At 40.6% G+C, this 20,366-nt stretch overlaps 1 protein-coding gene across 3 annotated transcripts in view; it reads left to right on the forward strand.

Annotated features, from left to right (window-relative positions):
* Lrrk2 (leucine rich repeat kinase 2) overlaps window positions 1–20,366 on the forward strand; it is a 142,189-nt gene that overhangs the window by 75,010 nt on the left and 46,813 nt on the right. For all 3 annotated transcript variants that reach the window (XM_087899193.1, XM_087899194.1, XM_048444804.3), the window contains exons 29-36: window positions 176–405; window positions 749–876; window positions 2,635–2,853; window positions 5,953–6,154; window positions 7,246–7,334; window positions 17,261–17,448; window positions 18,272–18,426; window positions 19,462–19,608. In XM_087899193.1, the coding sequence (XP_087755319.1) occupies window positions 176–405; window positions 749–876; window positions 2,635–2,853; window positions 5,953–6,154; window positions 7,246–7,334; window positions 17,261–17,448; window positions 18,272–18,426; window positions 19,462–19,608 (1,358 nt within the window). The remainder of the gene's footprint in view (window positions 1–175; window positions 406–748; window positions 877–2,634; window positions 2,854–5,952; window positions 6,155–7,245; window positions 7,335–17,260; window positions 17,449–18,271; window positions 18,427–19,461; window positions 19,609–20,366) is intronic.

The following is a 20,366-nucleotide window of genomic DNA, read 5'->3' on the forward strand; positions in this document are numbered from 1 at the left end:
ACTAATGGAATAAGTACTGGTAGCACATCAGAAGGCATATGTCTTCTTGGTTCTATGACCTTTACAGGTTTGCATGCTTGTGCCTTTGCATTCCCTGTGGAGCAGCTTTGGCAGTGCCCAGTTCCAGCACACTGCCAGGCAGGCTGTCTCATTGCTTCTGTCTTTATAACACCAGGTTTCTCCAACAACGGCTGAAAAAGGCAGTGCCCTACAACCGAATGAAGCTGATGATTGTGGGAAATACTGGCAGCGGAAAGACCACGCTGCTGCAGCAGCTCATGAAAATGAAGAAGTCAGATCTTGGCATGCAGAGCGCCACAGTTGGCATAGACGTCAGAGATTGGCCTATCCAAATACGAGGCAAAAGGAAAAAGGACCTTGTTCTAAATGTGTGGGACTTTGCAGGTACTCTTGGCATTCTTTCAGTTTTTGTTTTGAGTAGAAATTTTAGAACTGAATTTCTTGATCTAACAGAGAAAACAGCTGGTAGATACTAAGGATTGTCCCAAGCCCATTAGCTACAGATTTTACCCTTGTCACCAGAGTGGACATTACCCAGAAAGAAATGCCAGCACCCAGCAGAGGTGTCTAAAGTAATCCCTTGGTTGCCAGCTAATTGACATTTTTAAAGCTGCGTGAATGTTGTCTGCTGCCTTCTCAAGTCCTGCTATGCCTGCCCTCTATATAACTTTAATAGTGATTTGTGTCTATTATGTGTAAGACTAAAGTTTCGGACATCTTCTTCCAGGTCGTGAGGAATTCTATAGCACTCACCCCCACTTCATGACTCAGAGGGCTCTGTACCTTGCTGTGTATGACCTCAGCAAGGGGCAGGCAGAGGTGGACGCCATGAAGCCCTGGCTCTTCAATATCAAGGTGATCTCTTCTAGTTACATGGAAGTGGAGCATGATCCTTGCTCTCTATTTTATGTTCTGTTTCTGCTTTTTTGTTTGCTTGCTTGTTTATTTGGAGGCCTAGTTTCACTATGTAGCCCTTGCTGGCCAGGAACTCTCTATGAAGGATCAGGGTGGCCTTGAATTCACAGAGATTTGCCTGCCTGTTTTCTGAGTATCGGGGATTAAAGGTGTGCACTCCTATGCCCAGTTATATTCTGTTTATTTTTTCTTTCTGATGGGTATATAAGGTGATGTATTTTAAAGAACAGTTCCTCTACTTGTTTTGAATGTTTCTTCTTTCTTTTCGTCTCTCTTCCCTCCCTCCTCTCTCTTTCTCTCTCCCCCTCTCTCATTCTCTCTCTCCTCTCTTTTTCTTCTCTTTCCTTTTTTTTTTTGCTTTTAAGTTAGAAACCCTTAGATTTTGGGTAATGATACAGAAGTGAAGCATCCGACAATGCTGCCTGTCACCAGCCTTTGAAATCCTTTCACACTGTAAAGTTTGAAAGCACAGACACACAGCTGGTTTTGTTAACCAGCATACCAACTTTCCCAACTTCAGATGATGTGTAACAAACACACTCTGCACATGGCTAGTGTATTTTTAGCAGCCTTTAAGTGTGAAGCCTTTAGATCCTGCCCTGCAAATGGTCCCAGACTGTTGGCCTCCTTTATTTGATGCCTCTGTGTTGCTATTTCTCTACCATCTGCTGTTGCCTTGTTAGTGGACATTTCTTTATATGACTTTTTGAGTTGAGGTTGCAGCAAGAGTCCCTGTGCTCCCTCCCTGTTGCCTCAGTGAGGTCCTCAGAAAGTTTGCACTCAGACATCTGGACACAGAATTTGGTAGTTCATGGGTATACCTGATAATTTGGATCTTTCTTAAGCATCTCTTTTCCTGGTAATATTGTAGCAGCTTGGGCAAATAGTACAGCGGCAGTAAGGTTTGCTTCTGTGGTTTTGGTCTTTCATTCTCCAAACGGAATGACTTTAAAGTGATTTTTGTGCCGCTCTGACGGAGCTTGGAGTTTACTGAACACTTCCTTTATTTAGAAACACAGCTTACAAACAACCTGCTTTAAGCAAATGTTAAAACAAAAGGAAAATTACAGTAGCACAGTTATTTAAGAACCTGGAAAGTGGTAAAATTGGACTAAAAAAGACATAATAATAACTTGAAAATCGTTTTATGATTATCATTAGTTTAAGTTTAAGGAAATAGCTTTGTTGCCATTTGCTGCTGAAACAGTCTAAGCCCGAGGGATTCACGAACGACAGAGATTTCGGTCTCACTGTTCTGGAGGGAGGGAAATCCAGGCCCTCGAGGCTGGCATCTGCAAGGCCATTTCTGGTGTGTCATTCCATGGTGAAAGGCGGAAGGGCAAGAACGCACATGCCCAGTAGCAAAAGGAAGAGGACATAAGTTATACTTTCCTGGGTGTCCCTTACTGTAATGACAGAGTCAGTCGGTTTCTGGGCTCAGTGCTGTGACTTCGGCGTCTCATAAAGCTCCCATCTCAAAACACTGCTATGTCACAGGATTATGTGTCAAAACCTGTCCTTTAGAGGACTCTGTGCACACACTAGCAGCAAGGAAAGACAGTCGCTGTTGTCCGCCTCTGAAGCCCTTGAACCTGTCATCGCTGAAGCACTGAGTTTCATACGTGGCCGATTTCAGCAGAAATGTAAGCAGGAAGGATTCTTACACAAACAGGAAGTGTCTTGTGTCTGTTCCCTTAGGCCCGTGCCTCCTCTTCTCCCGTGATTCTGGTGGGCACACATTTGGATGTTTCTGATGAGAAGCAGCGCAAAGCCTGCATAAGCAAAATCACCAAGGAACTCCTAAATAAGCGAGGATTCCCCACCATCCGGGACTACCACTTCGTAAATGCCACCGAGGAGTCGGATGCACTGGCGAAGCTTCGGAAAACCATCATAAATGAGAGCCTTAATTTTAAGGTGGGAGGGTGCGCCCCCTGCAGGCTGCTAGGTGGTCAAGGTGGGAGGGTGCGCCCCCTGCAGGCTGCTAGGTGTTCAGGGTGGGAGGGTGCGCCCCCTGCAGGCTGCTAGATAAATATCCCTTGTTCATTCTCTTATCGTACTGCTGCTTAGAAATGTCAGAAACCTTGAGGAGAGAGCGATTATCTGGAAATTGTAGGGTTTTTTTTTTCATATCTCAGAACTACGAAAATACTTTCACTTTAAAATGACTTATTTATGCCATACTTCATTCATAATTCATAGAAGTGGGAGTGAAACTAGCTAGAGGACTCCGAGCAGATCTAGGAGAATCTTGCCAGGATCCTGAGAAAATCACCCAGAGGCCCTGCTCTCCCAGCTTCCTCTCCAGGTTCCATCCAGAGGCTAAATGTGACTGTGGGGCTGGGTGCTCCAGTCCTCTGTGGCATCTGTTCTTCTAGCAACTACCTTTGCGGGGGTGGGGGTCCCTATTTTACTTCCATCTTGATCATCCGTGTGGTTCCTTCATAATTCTTCTTCTGGTTGTTTCCAGTTTTTCAAAAAAATTCCAATCTTTTTCTCTTAATATTGTGAGATGTCAAGACCACTAGTTGGTTGTTAGCAGTCTTTAGATAATTACCTAATTCATAAAGCTATGTTCCAGCTTAAGACTTGTGTTTTGAATTCCTTACACTCTCTTTGGTTATCCACTTGTTTAGTGGATAACTAGTGCTCACAGGGAGGAATATGGTTGAAATTTCTGGAAAAAAAAAAAAAAACAACAACCTCCTCTGGGTCCTTCCGTGCGATCTCCCTGTTTTGTTTCTGTGAGATCCCAGAATGTAGGGCTTGGTTCAGCCTGGTATCCTAGAGTAATTGCTTACAGGGCCACATTGTGTCCTCTAAACTGCTCCAGGGTGGAGTGCTGACTGATAAGCCATGTACAGCTCCACAGTGGTCCATCAGCTCAGCTCTGCTGCGCTCCCACAGGCTCTACTCCTCTCAGAAGACAGATGGACCGTCTGTGGACGGGTTTGTCTCCCTGGGAGCCAGGAAGAGAAACTGTTCAAGGCACATTTAATAGTTACTAAAAAGTCTTCCTGAGTTTGGTGTTATCTGTCTAAGAATGGCATTTTGCCTTAGAAGCTTTCCACACTGCTTTTTTTTTTTTTCAGTTCTCCAGTGGGACTAATAAGATTAGAGAGAGTGACTGCTTTAGACCACAAATAGAACCCCCACTCACTCAATTCATCTGTTTATCTGGTCAGTTTACTTCTGTGGCTGTAACCGCACCCAAAGCATTCCTTGGGATAGTTTATTAGTGTTTCCTTTTCCCATATATCAGGTATTTGAAGGACCATTTTGGAAGATGATTTTGCTTTGTAAAAGCCTGAGTTTAGCTGGTGCAGGTCTTTAAGAGAGAGAGTTAAGTCAGTAGTTCTGGCTGCTGCTGATGCAAGGGGGTCAGGACTAGTCAGTCATCTAGGTTAATCCTACTTTGAGACAACTGCAAGTTATTACTGTTGATCAGTGAGACCAGATTCCTTTTTGTACTTATAAATGCATTATTAAAACAACTCTGTACAAAGAAGTCAGACATGCCTCCCCAAATGGCAGTATAATTGAGTAGGAATGCATATTGCTAATGGCGAGCTCATTCTGGCGTGCTGGTTAGAGAATGCACCGGCTTGCTTCGCTTGTTCTTTCAGATGGTGGGGTAGGAGAGCCTGCCATGCTGGGGTACCTTCTCTCTGAAGCTTGAATCGAATCTCCAAGGAGCAGCTTTGACTTGGTTAGAGAGTGCTCCCTGCATGCCTCGTTGATCTTCTTTGTGTCTTGACTCTTTCCAAACAGTTCCTTGTACTGTTTTTCTTCCCTATCTCAACCTGGTAGTGATCCCATGATCAAGGTGAAAGATGAAGGAAATACAGGGCAGAACCTCAGTCAGTGTGGACCACATTCCTTTAAAGTTTCTCCAGTTCAATAGCATCCTCCTGCTGGCTGGGACCCATCCTTCAGTACTCTTGCCCTTTCTTGATTTGATTCCTTTAAGACATTCATTTGTTTCTGTTTCCTTCCCTGGCTTAGAACATGACCTTGAAATTGACGTTGTATGTTGTCCTAATGTGTAAATGCTGAAGAACATACAATGGTTAGTAGGATTAGTTTTCCAGGGCAATGCTTGCAGGAAAGCATGAAAGCAGTAATTCTCAGTGCTGGAAACCAATCTCTGGGTGCAAGCAGAGAGGTGTGAGCCGCAATGTTGTGTTTATGGATATTAGAGAGACCCAGTTTCTCCAGCCTAAGAATTTGTTAGAAATTCTAATGGGTAGAACTATTGGAGTTGTCCTAAGAATTCAGACACGAGGAAAGGTTGCCCCCTAGTGGCTCTGAGAAGCACTTGGTTGCTATCTTTAGAGTTGTATTTCTCGTTAATATTAGATCTGTCAGGGGGAAAAAGAATATCTAAAGAAGAAAAGATACCTGTCACAGAAACTACCATCTCAAGACCCTTATTTGAAAATATCACTCTGTCTCTCGGTCAGTGCTGCAGACAGCAGGCTTCCTTTCAGGTCGGGATCACTGGCATTTAGACAAATCTTATTTTCCGGAGTTTAAGGTTCCATGAGAAAGCATAACTAAGGGAGGAGATTCCATGAGTTCAGTTCTAACTCTTGATATCTACAGTCCAAAAGTCTCCAACACTTGTGGGTGTGTTTTCATCTCACAAAGAAATATCCCAAAGTTCATGTCGTAACCAACCTGTGTACCGCATGTACCCTCAGTGCATTAGGAAACGAAACTACTCTCTCTTGGATGGTTATTTGCCTTTGTTTTTGAAATGGGTTTTCTGTATTAATAGATAACTATTTTTATGCTGATTTATTTGCAGCTTTGTCCCCCAAATTGACTTTATGTCTATAATGTCCGTACTTTAATTTCATAATCTATTCATCGCCTTTTAGATAGGCTTTACACCATGTTTCAATTTCATTAAAAACACATCCACCATGTAAAAAACTGTTATGGCTGAATTTACCCTACAACACATCTGTGACTTGAATAGATTTTTCCACCTTGTCATCTGTAATTTCACAGATCCGAGATCAGCCTGTGGTTGGGCAGCTAATTCCAGATTGCTACGTAGAACTGGAGAAAATCATTCTGTCAGAGCGCAAGGCTGTGCCAGTGGAGTTTCCGGTCATTAACCGGAAGCGTCTACTACAACTCGTGCGAGAACACCAGCTGCAGCTGGATGAGAATGAGCTCCCACACGCCGTTCATTTCCTAAACGAGTCAGGTTTGTGCACTTGTTCTGGATTCTGGCTCTCAGTGCTAGGTCGTGATAATTGGAAGAAATGTCTGAATCTTGTATATGACCTCTGTTCAAAATGTAAGACAATGCCATTAAAATTCTTAAACAGGTTACTAGTGGATTTTATCTTTTGTAAGACCACTAAATGTATGAATATTGAATCATGCATTATGTCCCCGGGCAGAAATGAAGACATATGGGTTTGGTGATACAGTTTTGCTACTATGAGACACTGAACTCTCGATGTAGCTATGTCATTTCGTAGTAGCACGTTTTTGTGTGAACATCATTTTTATATAAGAATTAATACTGCAGTGGTTCACTGGGTCACCTTAGACAGTAGAGGCTGGTGTGATATGAAGGGCTCTGTTGCTTAAACTGTGAGCTCACAGTTCAAGTCTCAGCCACATGCCATGCTGGTCCCCTTCATTGTTAGCTTGCAGAACATGTCAGTTGCTGGCTAGTCCTAGAATAAATAGCCAGGAAATTGTTTTGATTTTTGTATGAGTTTCTTTCTTCATGATCCTTAAATCAGATATCCAGAGATATGTGTTGTTTTTATTTATATGGAAATTAAAACATGTCTTTGGACTATGCATGTAAAAGAGCCATTTTACAGCTGTGGACTGTGACCCCTTTGGGGTCTCATATCAGATATCCTGCAATCAGGTATTTACAATATAATCCATAGCAATAGCAAAATTACAGTTATGAAGTAGAAGCAAAATAATTTTATTGTTGGGGGTCGCCACAATATGAGGAACTGTATTAAAGGCTCATGGACTTAGGAAGGCTGAGAACCACTGATGTAGAAGATCCAAAAGAATATTGTGAATTTGTGTTTATCAGCATATACTTTCCAATGCTTGCAGGTATTTCAAATATACTTATGCATATAAACAAGTCGTATAATTAGAAAATGCTTCCTTTACCCTTTTGCATCCCAGGGGTAGCATATGCAGGGACTCCAGGGTCCTCCTGTGTGAGACTCTCAGTGTAACTAGCTACACTGGAGTCTCTGGGCTTTGGATTATTCTGCATCCCACTTTTCACTCTTTGATGGATTTTCACTGCAGGAGTCCTTCTGCATTTTCAAGACCCTGCACTGCAGCTAAGCGACCTGTATTTTGTGGAACCCAAGTGGCTTTGTAAAGTCATGGCACAGGTTGGTGCTTTATATTTGGGGGCATAGAGGTTGTGATTGAAGAACACAGTAGTGGCATCCAGGGCATCTTAGTATTTGTGTTCTGAGAAGGCTGGGACCATGGTAATCATTGAAAACTATAGATTACTTGATGGGGAAGACACAGAAAAGCTTCTTGCAATGGACAGGCATCTTAAAGCTCACATTCTTGTCTTTGTTTCCCAGTTATGGGCTAATATCTAGACCTCAGCGGTCAGTTTGGTTACTGACTTCATTAAATGAATAAAAACTTTGTGAAAATTTTTAGAATAAATACTTTGGAGGAAACTGGGTTGGTGGAACTATGAAATCTATCTGGAAAGTATGCAGGAAAGCCAGGCGTGATGATTTGTGCTTATAATGTCAGTGCTTGGAAGACGGAAGTGGGAGGGAATAGACATTTAAGATCATCCTCACCTATTGTAGAGAGTTCCAGACAAGCCTAGGACACACACAGTCATTTCTTCAACACAAAATAAAAAAATGTAAAGACAGTGGAAGAAGTTTTTCTGAGGTTCAGATATTTATATTTTTTGAAAACTGTGTTGCAATTACATTTTTTTCTATTCATTTTTCACATAGAAAATGATTTCTCCTGACAACAGTATATTACCAATGAGTTTATATAGAGCAATTACAAAAGCCACCTGTAGTTTTTCCATAGAAAACCACAAGAGAGCACACTAGCTCAGGCGTGCCCAGCACTGTTGACATCATTCTTCTTTGAATTTAAATGTGGTGTGTCTTTTTTGTAGGGTTGATAGTATAATTTTGTCTCCTCCTTTCTAAGTTATGGTTGTACCATCTCATTTTTGACAAATAAAAATTTGTCTGGACATTTCTAAATAGTGCTGAGAGATCCAGAACCATCATAGCTCAGGATACTGTGTTCCACTCATTCCTGGCTGAGAAGAACTCAGGGTGATGCCTCTAGCTCTCACATTCATTGGTAGCTATTTTATTTATGAATGTATTTTACAGCTTTACATGTGGCTCCCCAAGTCTCTAACATGATTATCCTTTTTCATGTTGTAATCTCTCTCTCAAATTTTCCATAATGCTAATTAAATTTCTTTAAGCAATCTTGAATAGTACTGCTTAAATCTATTTAAAGATAGAAAGGGGGTTATTTTGAAGAGAGAACTCGTTTGAGGGTAAATACTGTAACCTGGCACTGAAGAGAACATTTCAACACCAGTGTAATTAGCATTTAATTGCATTTAATTGCAGTGTGTCTGTTCTAATAGTAGGTATTTTCAAATTGGTTTCCACATTTCTGCCCAAATGCCATAGGTGGCATAAATTTGCTATGTTTGAGCTGGTGATGGGATCAGTGGTGTCCTGTGCTTAGGGGAACATTATCTGGAGTCGGCATCACTTGAGTCCGTATCTCTTTTGCATTATGAAGTTTCCTCTTGTTTTTTCTTCCTATTTCAAGCTTTTATGTCATCACTTAAATAAGGACAATTATATTTTCTTGGTGTTGCTTCCCTGATTTAATGTAAGTGAAAGGAAACAAAAGCTTTATATTTAGTGCTGACTTGATCTGTCTGATAATTTTAGGTGTGTCTTTTTGGATATTTAAAAATAACTTTGAAGACAATACAAAGGTACAAAAGTAGTTTTGGAGAGTATGCCAAGTATGGAGTCAAATTAAAAACCATGTGTAGGTGAATACATTATTCACAAGAGTGCATGCGCAGTCACCCTGTTGGTTTTGCTGTGTAAGTGGAACACCATGGCAGACAGGATCTCCATATAAACAAGAGAAGGATAAAGTTGTCTCCAGGGTGGTTAGTTTCTATGCAACTTAACATGCGTGCGTGGATAATGTGATTAGATGCAGGCATGTCTTACAGAGTAGTGTAAGGAAGAGGTTTACATCAGTTTTCCTTTTGATACAGTGAAAATGGAAAGTAAAAACAAACAATAAATCACCCCATTTAAAAAAAAAAACCTCAGCAAACAACACTCTCCCAACCCAAATCCAAACCTAAGCCAAAGTAGGTTCATAGTAGGTTCCTGCTGTAATTACAGTAAAATTCCCAGAAAGTCTATGGAGTAATTACTTGAAATTTCCTGGAAGTCCTTTTTTATTACCCTAGGTATAATGTTACGATGCTAGTTTAAGTGAGTTTGAGGTCAGGGAGATATGGTCTCATTCTGTAGTGCAGGCTAGACGAGAGAACTACGAGAGAATACAGCTGAAGTTAGTTGTGTAGCCCTGTCTTGATTTGAACCCACAGCAATAGCCATGTGTTAGCCTTACAAGTGCTGGGATTGCAGGTGTGAGTCAATATGTTTGGCTTTAAAGTGAAAGTGGAATCAAGAATTGAAACAATTCGAAGATTCCATGGAAGATGTAAAAGGTCAATCAAATGATCATTTAAATTCCCTGCTAGCAGAAGCAACAAAGGTTATCACTTTTGTTTGTATGGATACATCAAAATAAAGATTGTGGCCATAAATAACCAAGTAAAAATAAGAGCAAGTTTGTAGGATACCAACCAGCAAAAGTAAATTGGGGTGCTCACCTCTACGCGTCACCAAGAAAGGGCAGGAATGGTTTCATTTCATGGTGCACAAAGTCTTATGAACCTACATGTCATGCTCTGCCCTGAGATGTTATGCCATGAAAATTAATAAAGAATGTTCAGCTCAGGTAGGGATATATTTGCAAAACTCATTTAACTATGTGGTAAAGAGATTCGAAAGAGACCTATAGTACTAATCAAATCGATCGTTAACAAGCTCTCATGGGGAATTATTCTTTTTTTTTAGGGTTTTTTTTTATTAAATTATAAAAGTTTCCATTTCAGCCCCTCCTCCCAACACCCTCCCACTCCCCCCACTCCCTCTCCTCCTCCCTCTCCATCCCCTAGAGCAGTCAGGGTTTCCTGCCCTGTGGGAAGTTCAAGTTCCTCTCCCCTCCCTCCAGGTCCAGGAAAGGTGAGAGTCCAAACAGACTGGAGCGCCAAAATCCAGTATATGCAGAGGAAGCAAGTCCCAGTGTCATTGTCAATGGCTTTTCAAAAAGGCTCCGGGCCAGCCACATTCAGAGAATCTGGTTGGATCACGTCCTCGTTCAGTCCCAGTCCAACAGGCCTTGGTGAACTCTCATTATATCAGTTCCCTTGTATCAGTGGGTGCTCGCATCCCTCGCAGTCCTGATTACTTTTTTAATTTTCTTCATCTTTCTGTTCCTCATTTGGACCGTGGAGTGCTCAGTTCGGTGTTCCAATATGGGTCTCCATCTGTATCGCCATCCAACATCGGATGAAGGTTTCCTCTGCCCTTGCCTTCTTTGCTCACGTTCTCTTTCCTTCTGCCTCTTATTTGGACCTAGGGAGCTAGGTCCAGTGTTCCAACGTGGTTCTCCGCCTCCATCTTCATCCATCGCCAGATGAGGATTCTATGGTGACATGCAAAATATTCATCAGTATGGTTGTGGGCCAAGGCCGGTTCAGGCACCCTCTCCTCTGTCCAGAGAACCATCTGGGGATCTCTCCTTGGACCGGGGATCCCCTTTATAATCAAGTCTCTTGTAAACCCTAAAATGATTCCCTTAGTTGAGGTATATACTTGCCTGATCCCATATCCATCCTTCCTCCCTCCCCCCCATCCCAGTCCCCCGATCTTTCCCCAATCCTCCCCTACTCCCTTCTCTCTAACCCTCTCCCTTTCCGACAACCCTCCCACCCCCCCATGCACCCGAGGTTACCTGGGACTCTTGTCTATTTCCTACCTCCTGGTGGATAGCTAAATAATCTTCATCAGGTTCATCTTCTTATTTAGCTTCTCTAGGATCACGAATAATAGGCTCAAAGACCTTTAATTATGGTTAGAATCCACTTATGAGTGAATACATACCATGTTCCTCTTTTTGGGTCTGGCTTACCTCACTCAGTAAAGCGTTTTCTATTTCCATCCATTTGCATGCAAAATTCAAGATGTCATTGCTTTTTACCGCTGAGTAAAACTCTAATGTGTATATGTTCCACACCTTTTTTAACCATTCTTCTATTGAGGGGCACCTAGGCTGTTTCCAGGTTCTGGCTATTACAAATAGTGCTGCTATGAACATAGTTGAACAAATGCTTTTGTAGTATGTTAAGGAATCTCTAGGGTATATTCCCAAGAGTGGAATTGCTGGGTCCTGAGGGAGGTTGACTCCCAGTTTCCTGAGAAACCGCCACACTGATTTCCACAGTGGCTGCACAAGTTTGCATTCCCACCAACAATGGATGAGTGTTCCCCTCATTCCACATCCTCTCCAGCATAGGCTATCATTGGTGTTTTTGAGTTTGGCTATTCTGACAGGTGTAAGATGATATCTCAAAGTTGTTTTGATTTGCATTTCCCTGATTGCTAAGGAGGTTGAGCATGACTTTAAGTGCTTTTTAGCCCTTCGAAGTTCATCTGTAGTGAATTCTCTGTTTAGTTCAGTACCCCATTTTTTAATTGGGTTAATTAGAGTTTTAGTGTCTAGTTTCTTGAGTTCTTTGTATATTTTGGAGATCAGACCTTTATCTGTTGCAGGGTTTGTGAAGATCTTTTCCCAGTCAGAAGGTAGCCTTTTTGTCTTACTGACAGTGTCCTTTGCTTTACAGAAGCTTCTCAGTTTCAGGAGGTCCCATTTATTTATTGTTTCTCTTATTGTCTGCGCTCCTGGGGTTCTGCTTAGGAAGTGGTCTCCTGTGCCAATATCTTGTAGACTACTTCCCACTTTCTCTTCTATCAGGTTCAAAGTGGTCGGATTAATGTTGATGTCTTTTATCCATTTGGACCTGAGTTTTGTGCATGGTGATAGATATGGATCTATTTTCATTCTTCTACAGGTTGACATCCAGTTATGCCAGCACCATTTGTTAAAGATGCTATCTTTCTTCCATTGTATAGCTTTAACTCCCTTGTCAAAAATCAGGTGTTCATAAGTTTGTGGGTTAATACCCGGGTCTTCTATTCGATTCCATAGGTCGACTTCTCTGTTGTTATGCCAATACCAAGCTGTTTTCAATACTGTTGCTCTGTAATACAGTTTGAAGTCAGGGATGGTAATGCCTCCAGAGGTTCCTTTATTGTATAAGATTGTTTTGGCTATCCTGAGTTTTTTGTTTTGCCATATAAACTTGATTATTGTTCTCTCAAGGTCTGTAAAGAAGTTTGATGGGATTTTGATGGGAATTGCATTGAATCTATAGATTGCTTTTGGTAGAATTGCCATTTTTACTATGTTGATTCTCCCTATCCAAGAGCAGGGAAGGTCTTTCCATTTTCTGGTATCCTCCTCAATGTCTTTCTTCAAAGACTTAAAGTTTTTGTCAAATAGGTCTTTCACTTCCTTGGTTAGAGTTACCCCAAGATATTTTATGCTATTTGTGGCTATCATGAAAGGTGATGTTTCTCTGATTTCCCTCTCTGCTTCTTTATCCTTTGTATATAGGAGGGCAACCGATTTTTTGGAGTTGATCTTGTATCCTGCCACATTACTAAAGGTGTTTATCAACTGTAGGAGTTCTTTGGAAGAGTTTATGGGGTCGCTGATGTACACTATCATATCGTCTGCAAATAACGAAAGTTTAACTTCATCCTTTCCAATACGAATCCCCTTGATCCCCTTATGTTGTCTTATTGCTATTGCTAGAACTTCAAGCACTATATTGAAGAGGAATGGTGAGAGTGGACAGCCTTGTCGTGTTCCTGATTTTAGTGGAAAGGCTTTGAGTTTCTCTCCGTTCAATTTGATGTTAGCTGACGGTTTGCTGTATATTGCTTTTATTATATTTAGGTATGATCCTTGTATCCCCAGTCTCTCCAACACCTTTATCATAAATGGGTGTTGAATTTTGTCAAATGCTTTTTCCGTATCCAATGAAATGATCATATGGTTTTTTTCTTTCAGTTTATTTATATGATGGATTACATTGATAGATTTGCATATGTTGAACCAGCCCTGCATCTCTGGGATGAAGCCCACTTGATCATAATGGATAATTTTTCTAATGTATTCTTGGATTCGGTTTGCCAGTATTTTATTGAGTATTTTTGCGTCGATGTTCATGAGTGATATTGGTCTGTAATTCTCTTTCCTGGTTGTGTCTTTGTGTGGTTTTGGTATCAGAGTTACTGTAGCTTCATAAAAAGAGTTTGGCAGTGATTCTTCTGTTTCTATATTGTGAAATACATTAAGGAGTATAGGTATTAGCTCTTCCTGGAAGTTCCAGTAGAATTCTGCATTGAAACCATCTGGTCCTGGGCTTTTTTTGGTAGGGAGATTTTTAATAACAGCTTCTAATTCTTCACGACTGACAGGTCTATTTAGATTGTTCACCTGTTCTTGGTTCAACTTTGGTATATGGTACTTATCTAAAAAAATGTCCATTTCTTTTACATTTTCCAACTTTGTGGCATATAAATTTTCGTAGTAAGATCTAATGATTCTCTGAATTTCCTCTGTGTCTGTGGTTATGTCCCCCTTTTCATTTCTGATCTTATTAATTTGCATGTTCTCTCTCTGCCGTTTGATTAATTTGGATAGGGGTTTGTCGATCTTGTTGATTTTCTCCAAGAACCAGCTTTTTGATTCATTGATTCTTTGGATTGTTTTCTGTGTTTCTATTTTGTTGATTTCAGCCCTCAGTTTGATTATTTCCAGTCTTCTACTCCTCCTGGGTGAATCAGCTTCTTTTTTTTCTAGAGCTTTCAAGTTGGGGAATTATTCTTGACAGAATAGGTGGGAGATACAGATTTCTTGCTTGAAAAGGTCTATAATTTAAGCATATGAGTTAGTAGATAGAAGAAACTATAGGCTCTTTAAGGGTGATAAAACTAAAATATTATTTCAGATTTTATCACTATATAAAGGGCCACTTCCAAACTTGGAAACTGAAAGTGCTAACATCTTATTTCTACTGTTTTTTAATTACTTCTTTAAAAAAACAGTAGAAATAAGATGTTAGCATTTTCAGTATATGTATGTATGTGTATGTGTATATATATATATGTATGTATGTATGTATATAGACCCTGCTCACCTGCTCAGTCTGTATGTTGTTAATGGTGTGTATGTTTTCATGTCTGCCCCCTCTTGGTATTGGAAAGCCAATTTATGTGCTCTTAACTGGGGAAGACTGTTTCGCTCTCTCAGCATTCCTTAGGGGCCTGTCGTTCTCTGTGTAGGGTTGAGGTCCCCTGGGTATTGCTCCACCCACTTCAGCATGTCTATTGGTGTCATCCTTGCTCAGGTAATGTTTGGGCAGTCATGTCGGTGAGGTGAGACTTTATAGCTTCTGACATCCCTAGAATATACAATCTCCCTGTAAGACCCTTTCGCTCTTACAGTCTTCCTAGCTCGTCTTCTGCCATGTTCCATGAGACTAGGGTGTCTGAGTTTTTCTTTAGTGGTATCCATGGAGACTGGGCTTCCCAGCTCTACATTTTCACTGGTGTGGCTGTCTGTAATGGTTTCCATCTGTCGCAGAGGGAAGTTTCCCCGATGAGGGATGAGGAGTATGCTTACCTGTTGGTATAAGGACAAACGTTTAGAATGGAGTGGGGGACTATACTGGCTTAGTGAAGTGGTGGTTGGAGGTTCTCCTTCAAGAAATATGGGTTCACTAGCCCTGAGTAGTCAGCTACGTTTCCAGTACCAGGAAGAGTTTTCTTCTTGTTGAAGATACCAATTAGAGAGCTGTGGGCTACCACCAAGGTGTTTGTGCTGCTTCTGCACCTTTTAAAGCATGTGCCATGTCGTTCATTGCTGTGGTTCATTCATAGGCATCATAGCTGGATAGAACTGTTGGTTCTTCCCTCATTTGACAGATCACATGGTGTGTTCAAGTGCCATTAAAGTTAGTTCTCAGAGAGGAGACATTCAGGCCAGTTCAAACTCAGAAGTCTCAGGGTTCTGCCTCTGAAGTACATAGTGTTTTCAGTAATAAGGACTTACCCTATATCTCTATGGTACAAGCAAGGGCAATAGCAATAGATTATAGATCTGTGAGTCCCTTGAACACCTTGACAAACAATTAAAAAGGGAGGCTTCTCGTGGCTTCCAAGTACTCTGAGCATTTTTTGAGTCTGTTTATCAGGATATTGGACACTTATATTGCTGTGTCTTTATTTTGGTATTAGAAAGATACTGACTTTGTAGAAAGGATTTAGAAATTCTCTTTTTCCCCCTTCTTTTTTTCTCTCCTTATTTGTGGGGAATAGCTTAAGAAGGATTGTCTGTGGATCTTTGGAAGTCTGGTAGAATTCTGCTGTGAATACATCTGGTCCTAGACACTTTTTTAAAAGCTGGAAGGCTTTTATTATTGTTTCAGTTTCCTCAAGGGTTTGATTACACTGCTGAATTCTTTGTGGTGATTTGACTTAATTAGAAACTTGCCCATTTCTTTTAGGTTTTCCAGGTTAGTAAAGTACAGGTTTTGAAATCAGAACTTTGTTATGCCACATCTTGGTGGATGGAGAGGCTGAAGGTACAGGTTCAGAAAAAGACAGTTAGGATTTGCACGCAAGTAGCTGGACTATGTTCCAAATGAGTGTTTCAAAGCTGACAAACTCAGCACAGTTTATTCAGGGTCTTCCATGTTCCCGATGTCCTGTTTCTGAGCTGATCGCAGTTTGTGTCCTCACAAAGCTAACGTGAAAAGGAGATAAAGATAACTCATGCATAGGCATGTGAGCTGCTAAAGGGTGAGCTTTAAAGAGGGTGGTGGCATGGCTGGGCACAGCAGCTGTCAGGTCTCAACAACTCAGAGACAGTCAGTGACAGTTCCCGGCATTGGAAGAATTGTCTGGAACTGCCCTGAGGGACAAAGGGTGGGAGAAACCGCAATCAACACACTTGCCCACGCAAGAGCCCATCAGGCACAGCCATGACATACAAGCTGAGGAAATGGATGGTACCTTCCTTGGTTTAGTAAATATCACACATATGAAATAGACGGAGGTGGAAGAATAAGCCTGTGAGCCTGAGGGCTTTACTGTCTAGTACCTCAATGAACAGATAGCAAAAATAATGTTTGCCTCTACTTACGGACCTTTTACACATCGTAGAGGTATGGAATTAAGCTTAAACATCTTTTAAAAAGAAATTTGTCCAAAGTCCATTGAATATGTAATTATGGCTAACACAGGGGCTTAGTTTATGCTTAAAATGATCACATGCACTCCTTAAGCTTTACGTACAATATGTTCACTCCTTTAGCAACATAAAACATAGCCATCTTTGTTATTTCATTTCAGAGAAGGAAACCACTGAAAACAAAACAAAAACAAAGCACAAACAAACAAAACAACCCCCCCCAAAAAAAACACAGATACCTTTCCTAAGGTCCCACAGCCGTAACAGAGCCTGCGTTGGACATGGGTTCTTAAGCTCTACTTTCCTATTCTTAACTGGCAGGTTTGTGGCTAATGCCTCACATATGTTGGCATCATCAGGGTAGCATGTTAAAGGGTGGATTCACCTGCTTTCCTTCAGATTTATTGACTCATGCTTGACCAGTAGAATCCTGTAACAGGCTGTGGTCACACTACTTCTTTTCCATTGGTGTAAGCTGTCTCCTATTATGGAAACATCAATGTCTACAGCGAAAATTTTGGATTAATACCTAGAAGGTAATTTCTTGGAATGTATAAGAATATGTTAGTGATGAGACTGCAGAATGAGTGCTGGGGATTAGGACCAGGAAAATCCTGAAGAATTGGATCCTCCCCCTTAGTTTTCCAAGTGCTTCTAAACAGTTGTCCCCCTGAGCTTCCATGCTATCAATTGCACAGATTTGATCTTGACTTGTTTTAGCTTTTGTCCTTATTTGCACCAAGCAAAAGGACAAGAAATGGTTTAGGTTGGAAATGTTTCAGGAAATGAGTCCTTGTAATTATGAATTCGACTCTCTCAGATTCTGACAGTGAAAGTGGAGGGCTGTCTGAAACATCCGAAGGGCATCATTACACGGAGAGATGTAGAAAAATTCCTTTCAAAGAAAAAGCGATTCCCAAAGAACTACATGACACAGTACTTTAAACTGCTAGAAAAATTCCAGATTGCCTTGCCAATCGGAGAAGAGTATCTGCTGGTTCCAAGCAGGTAAGACAGATCTTAAAAATTCAATAGAAATTGACCTGATTATCTTATTTTTTTGTTACTGAAGTATTTTTTTCTGTAGTAGATACATTATTTTTGGTAAGCTTTCTGGCAATGCATAGCATATATTTTGAAAAACAGTGAAGTTGTTTAATGTCTTAAAGAAAGAGATTATTTTATGTATATAATTTCTATTTGGCTTAACAACACTCAAAATATTTAAGGAAGATTAGCAGTGAAGCAGTATGTGCACATACACTTCTTCTTCACTTGCCAGTGAAACAGTTATATTAAATTAGGGAAGGTTAAAGGAGACGGTGAGTTTCCAACAAAACTTAAAATATCGGGCATCATGGTGAAGGACTATTTTCTAGCCTTGTTTGAGAAAATTCTCGTATCGCTTTGAAAGTAAGTGGAAATGCCCCAAAGTCCTGAGAGTGCAAATTATATTGATTAATGGATGCAGCCAATTCTAAATGTAGACATGTACTTGTTTCTAGGACATGTATTTTTCAAGTTTCATGTAATCTTAATATCTACTTTTATGCTAATTGTATTAATTTATTAATATACATAGGATTGGTGAAAGTTTTTTTTGTGCATCTACTTCATTTGAACATGCATTTCAGTTGAGTAACTTCCAAATTTTTAATGTGGAAGATCATGTGGCAAGAGAATATTATAAAACAATGCAATTTATTTGGAATAGTTATTTCCCTGAGTTTGAAGCAATGAATAGCCCAGGGCATGGTGCTCAGAGCACCAGGCTCAGGGCACCAGGCTCAGGGCACCAGGCTCCGTTTCTGACAGTCTCCACTTTCTGTAGCCTATCTGACCACAGGCCTGTGATAGAGCTCCCCCACTGTGAGAACTCTGAGATCATCATTCGGTTATATGAAATGCCATACTTTCCAATGGGATTTTGGTCAAGACTGATTAATCGATTGCTTGAAATCTCTCCTTTCATGCTTTCTGGAAGAGGTATGTATTTAACAAAGATTACTATGTAGACAAATTAGAAAGAAATGTTGAAATTAGCGTGGCATTTACCAGAGTTAAGCTGTTTGGAAGGCAAGAGTGGTCAGTACATGAACAGGTACCAACTTACACAGCTTGCTGGGAGGAAAATGCCCCAGTTCTAGTATTAGATGCAATTCCATCGACTGTGAGTATTGTACTTCCCAAGACTTAACAAACAGGAAACGATAGCTTTAAGAGACGGAGTTTAGTGGGAGCCAGTAGTTTAAGTGTACACACATGTACACACATTCACACACACTTGTACATATTCACACACATACACACACATATACACAGATGCGTACACTTCACACACACACACACGCACACACACACACACACACACACACACACACACACGCAAAGAATAGTGTGGGAATAACCAATGTATGAAGAGGGGCTTTTCCTCAGCAAGTGTAACAGGTCTTGGCTTTCTGACAGAGAGACTCTGACCCCAAGAGTCTGCTGCCCATCCTCCAGGGACTTGACAAAGGGTAAAGCTATGTTTATATGGTAAGTTTTCATCCTAAAGTAAGAGGCATTGTAACATGATAGGGAACTATCAGTGGGTTTCAGGCCAAAGATAACTGCAAGTGTTACTGGTTTCTGAAAAATGTCTTGTGTTTCTTGGTATTAGTGAATAAAAAGATAGTTAAAATGGATTTAAAAGTTTGATAATGGTGTTAATATAACTGATTTTTAAAACAATTATGAAAAGTTACTTTTGATTTTTGTATTTTAACCATGTTAAACTCTTTATCAAGAGCTTGCAATGTGTATTAGATAGTATGCAAAGCATTTAACTTATGTGATTGAAATATTAAGGAAAAAATTAACATTCATTTGGAGAAGGGCTCATACTTAAATAAACCTATGTTCATTTCAAAGCAAATATATATTACTATTACTTAAGGTATGACTGGAAGCTTTTCCTGTTTAATTAATGAAGTAGTTGATAACTAATAGATGCATTTGAATCTGTCTTTAAACTCTCAGAGAGAGCACTACGCCCGAACAGAATGTATTGGCGACAGGGCATCTACCTGAATTGGTCCCCAGAAGCATATTGTCTGGTGGGATCCGAAGTGTTAGATGATCGCCCAGAGAGTTTCTTAAAAATTACAGTTCCTTCTTGTAGAAAAGGTAAGGAAGCTAACTCGGAAGTTTGGATTGTACCTGTAAACTCATCTAACCTTAAAGATACATTGATTTTTTTCTTTACTGGACCCGTGGGCATGGTGGTCACCTGTTGCCCCAGATACTTGGGAGGCTGCGACAGGACCTGGAATCTAGGGATTCAAAACAGCTCCTTCTCCCCAAAGCCAGTAACTTTCCAGTTGCTCTTCTCGAGCATTGTGACAGTTTTAAGACTAGTGAGCACTTTTATTTTTTGTTTTATTTTGCAAGTTTTTAAATATTTACAAACTTTTTTTTTTTTTTTTTTTTTTTGGTGAGGGGAAACAGGGTTCTATCTTGGCTGGTCTGGAGCTTACTACTACATAGACCTAGCTGACCTTGAACTCAAAGAGCTCTGCCTGTCTCTGCCTCTCGAGTTCTGGGACTAACAGTGCAAACAACTATACCTGGCTAATTTTTGTTTTATGCATATTGGTGTTTTGCCTGCGTAAATGACTGTGTACCACCATATGCCAGAAATGGACATTGGATCTTCTGGAAGTGGAATTACAGATGGTCACAAGGTGGAAATGGAATCTAGGTCCTCTGGAAAAGCAGTCAGTGCTCTTTGTGGGAAAAATAATGGATTTCACTATCATCCTCATCTGCTTTCTTCTGCCCATCACTGCTGATTCCCCCCAAGTAGTTCCCCTGTGCTTTCATATCACACATATGCAGGTGTGTGTGTGTGTGTATGTGTGTGTGTGCTTGTGTGTGTGTACTTA

This window comes from Myodes glareolus, chromosome 19 (assembly GCF_982192425.1).
Source record: "Myodes glareolus chromosome 19, mMyoGla1.1, whole genome shotgun sequence".
NCBI lineage: Eukaryota > Metazoa > Chordata > Mammalia > Rodentia > Cricetidae > Myodes > Myodes glareolus.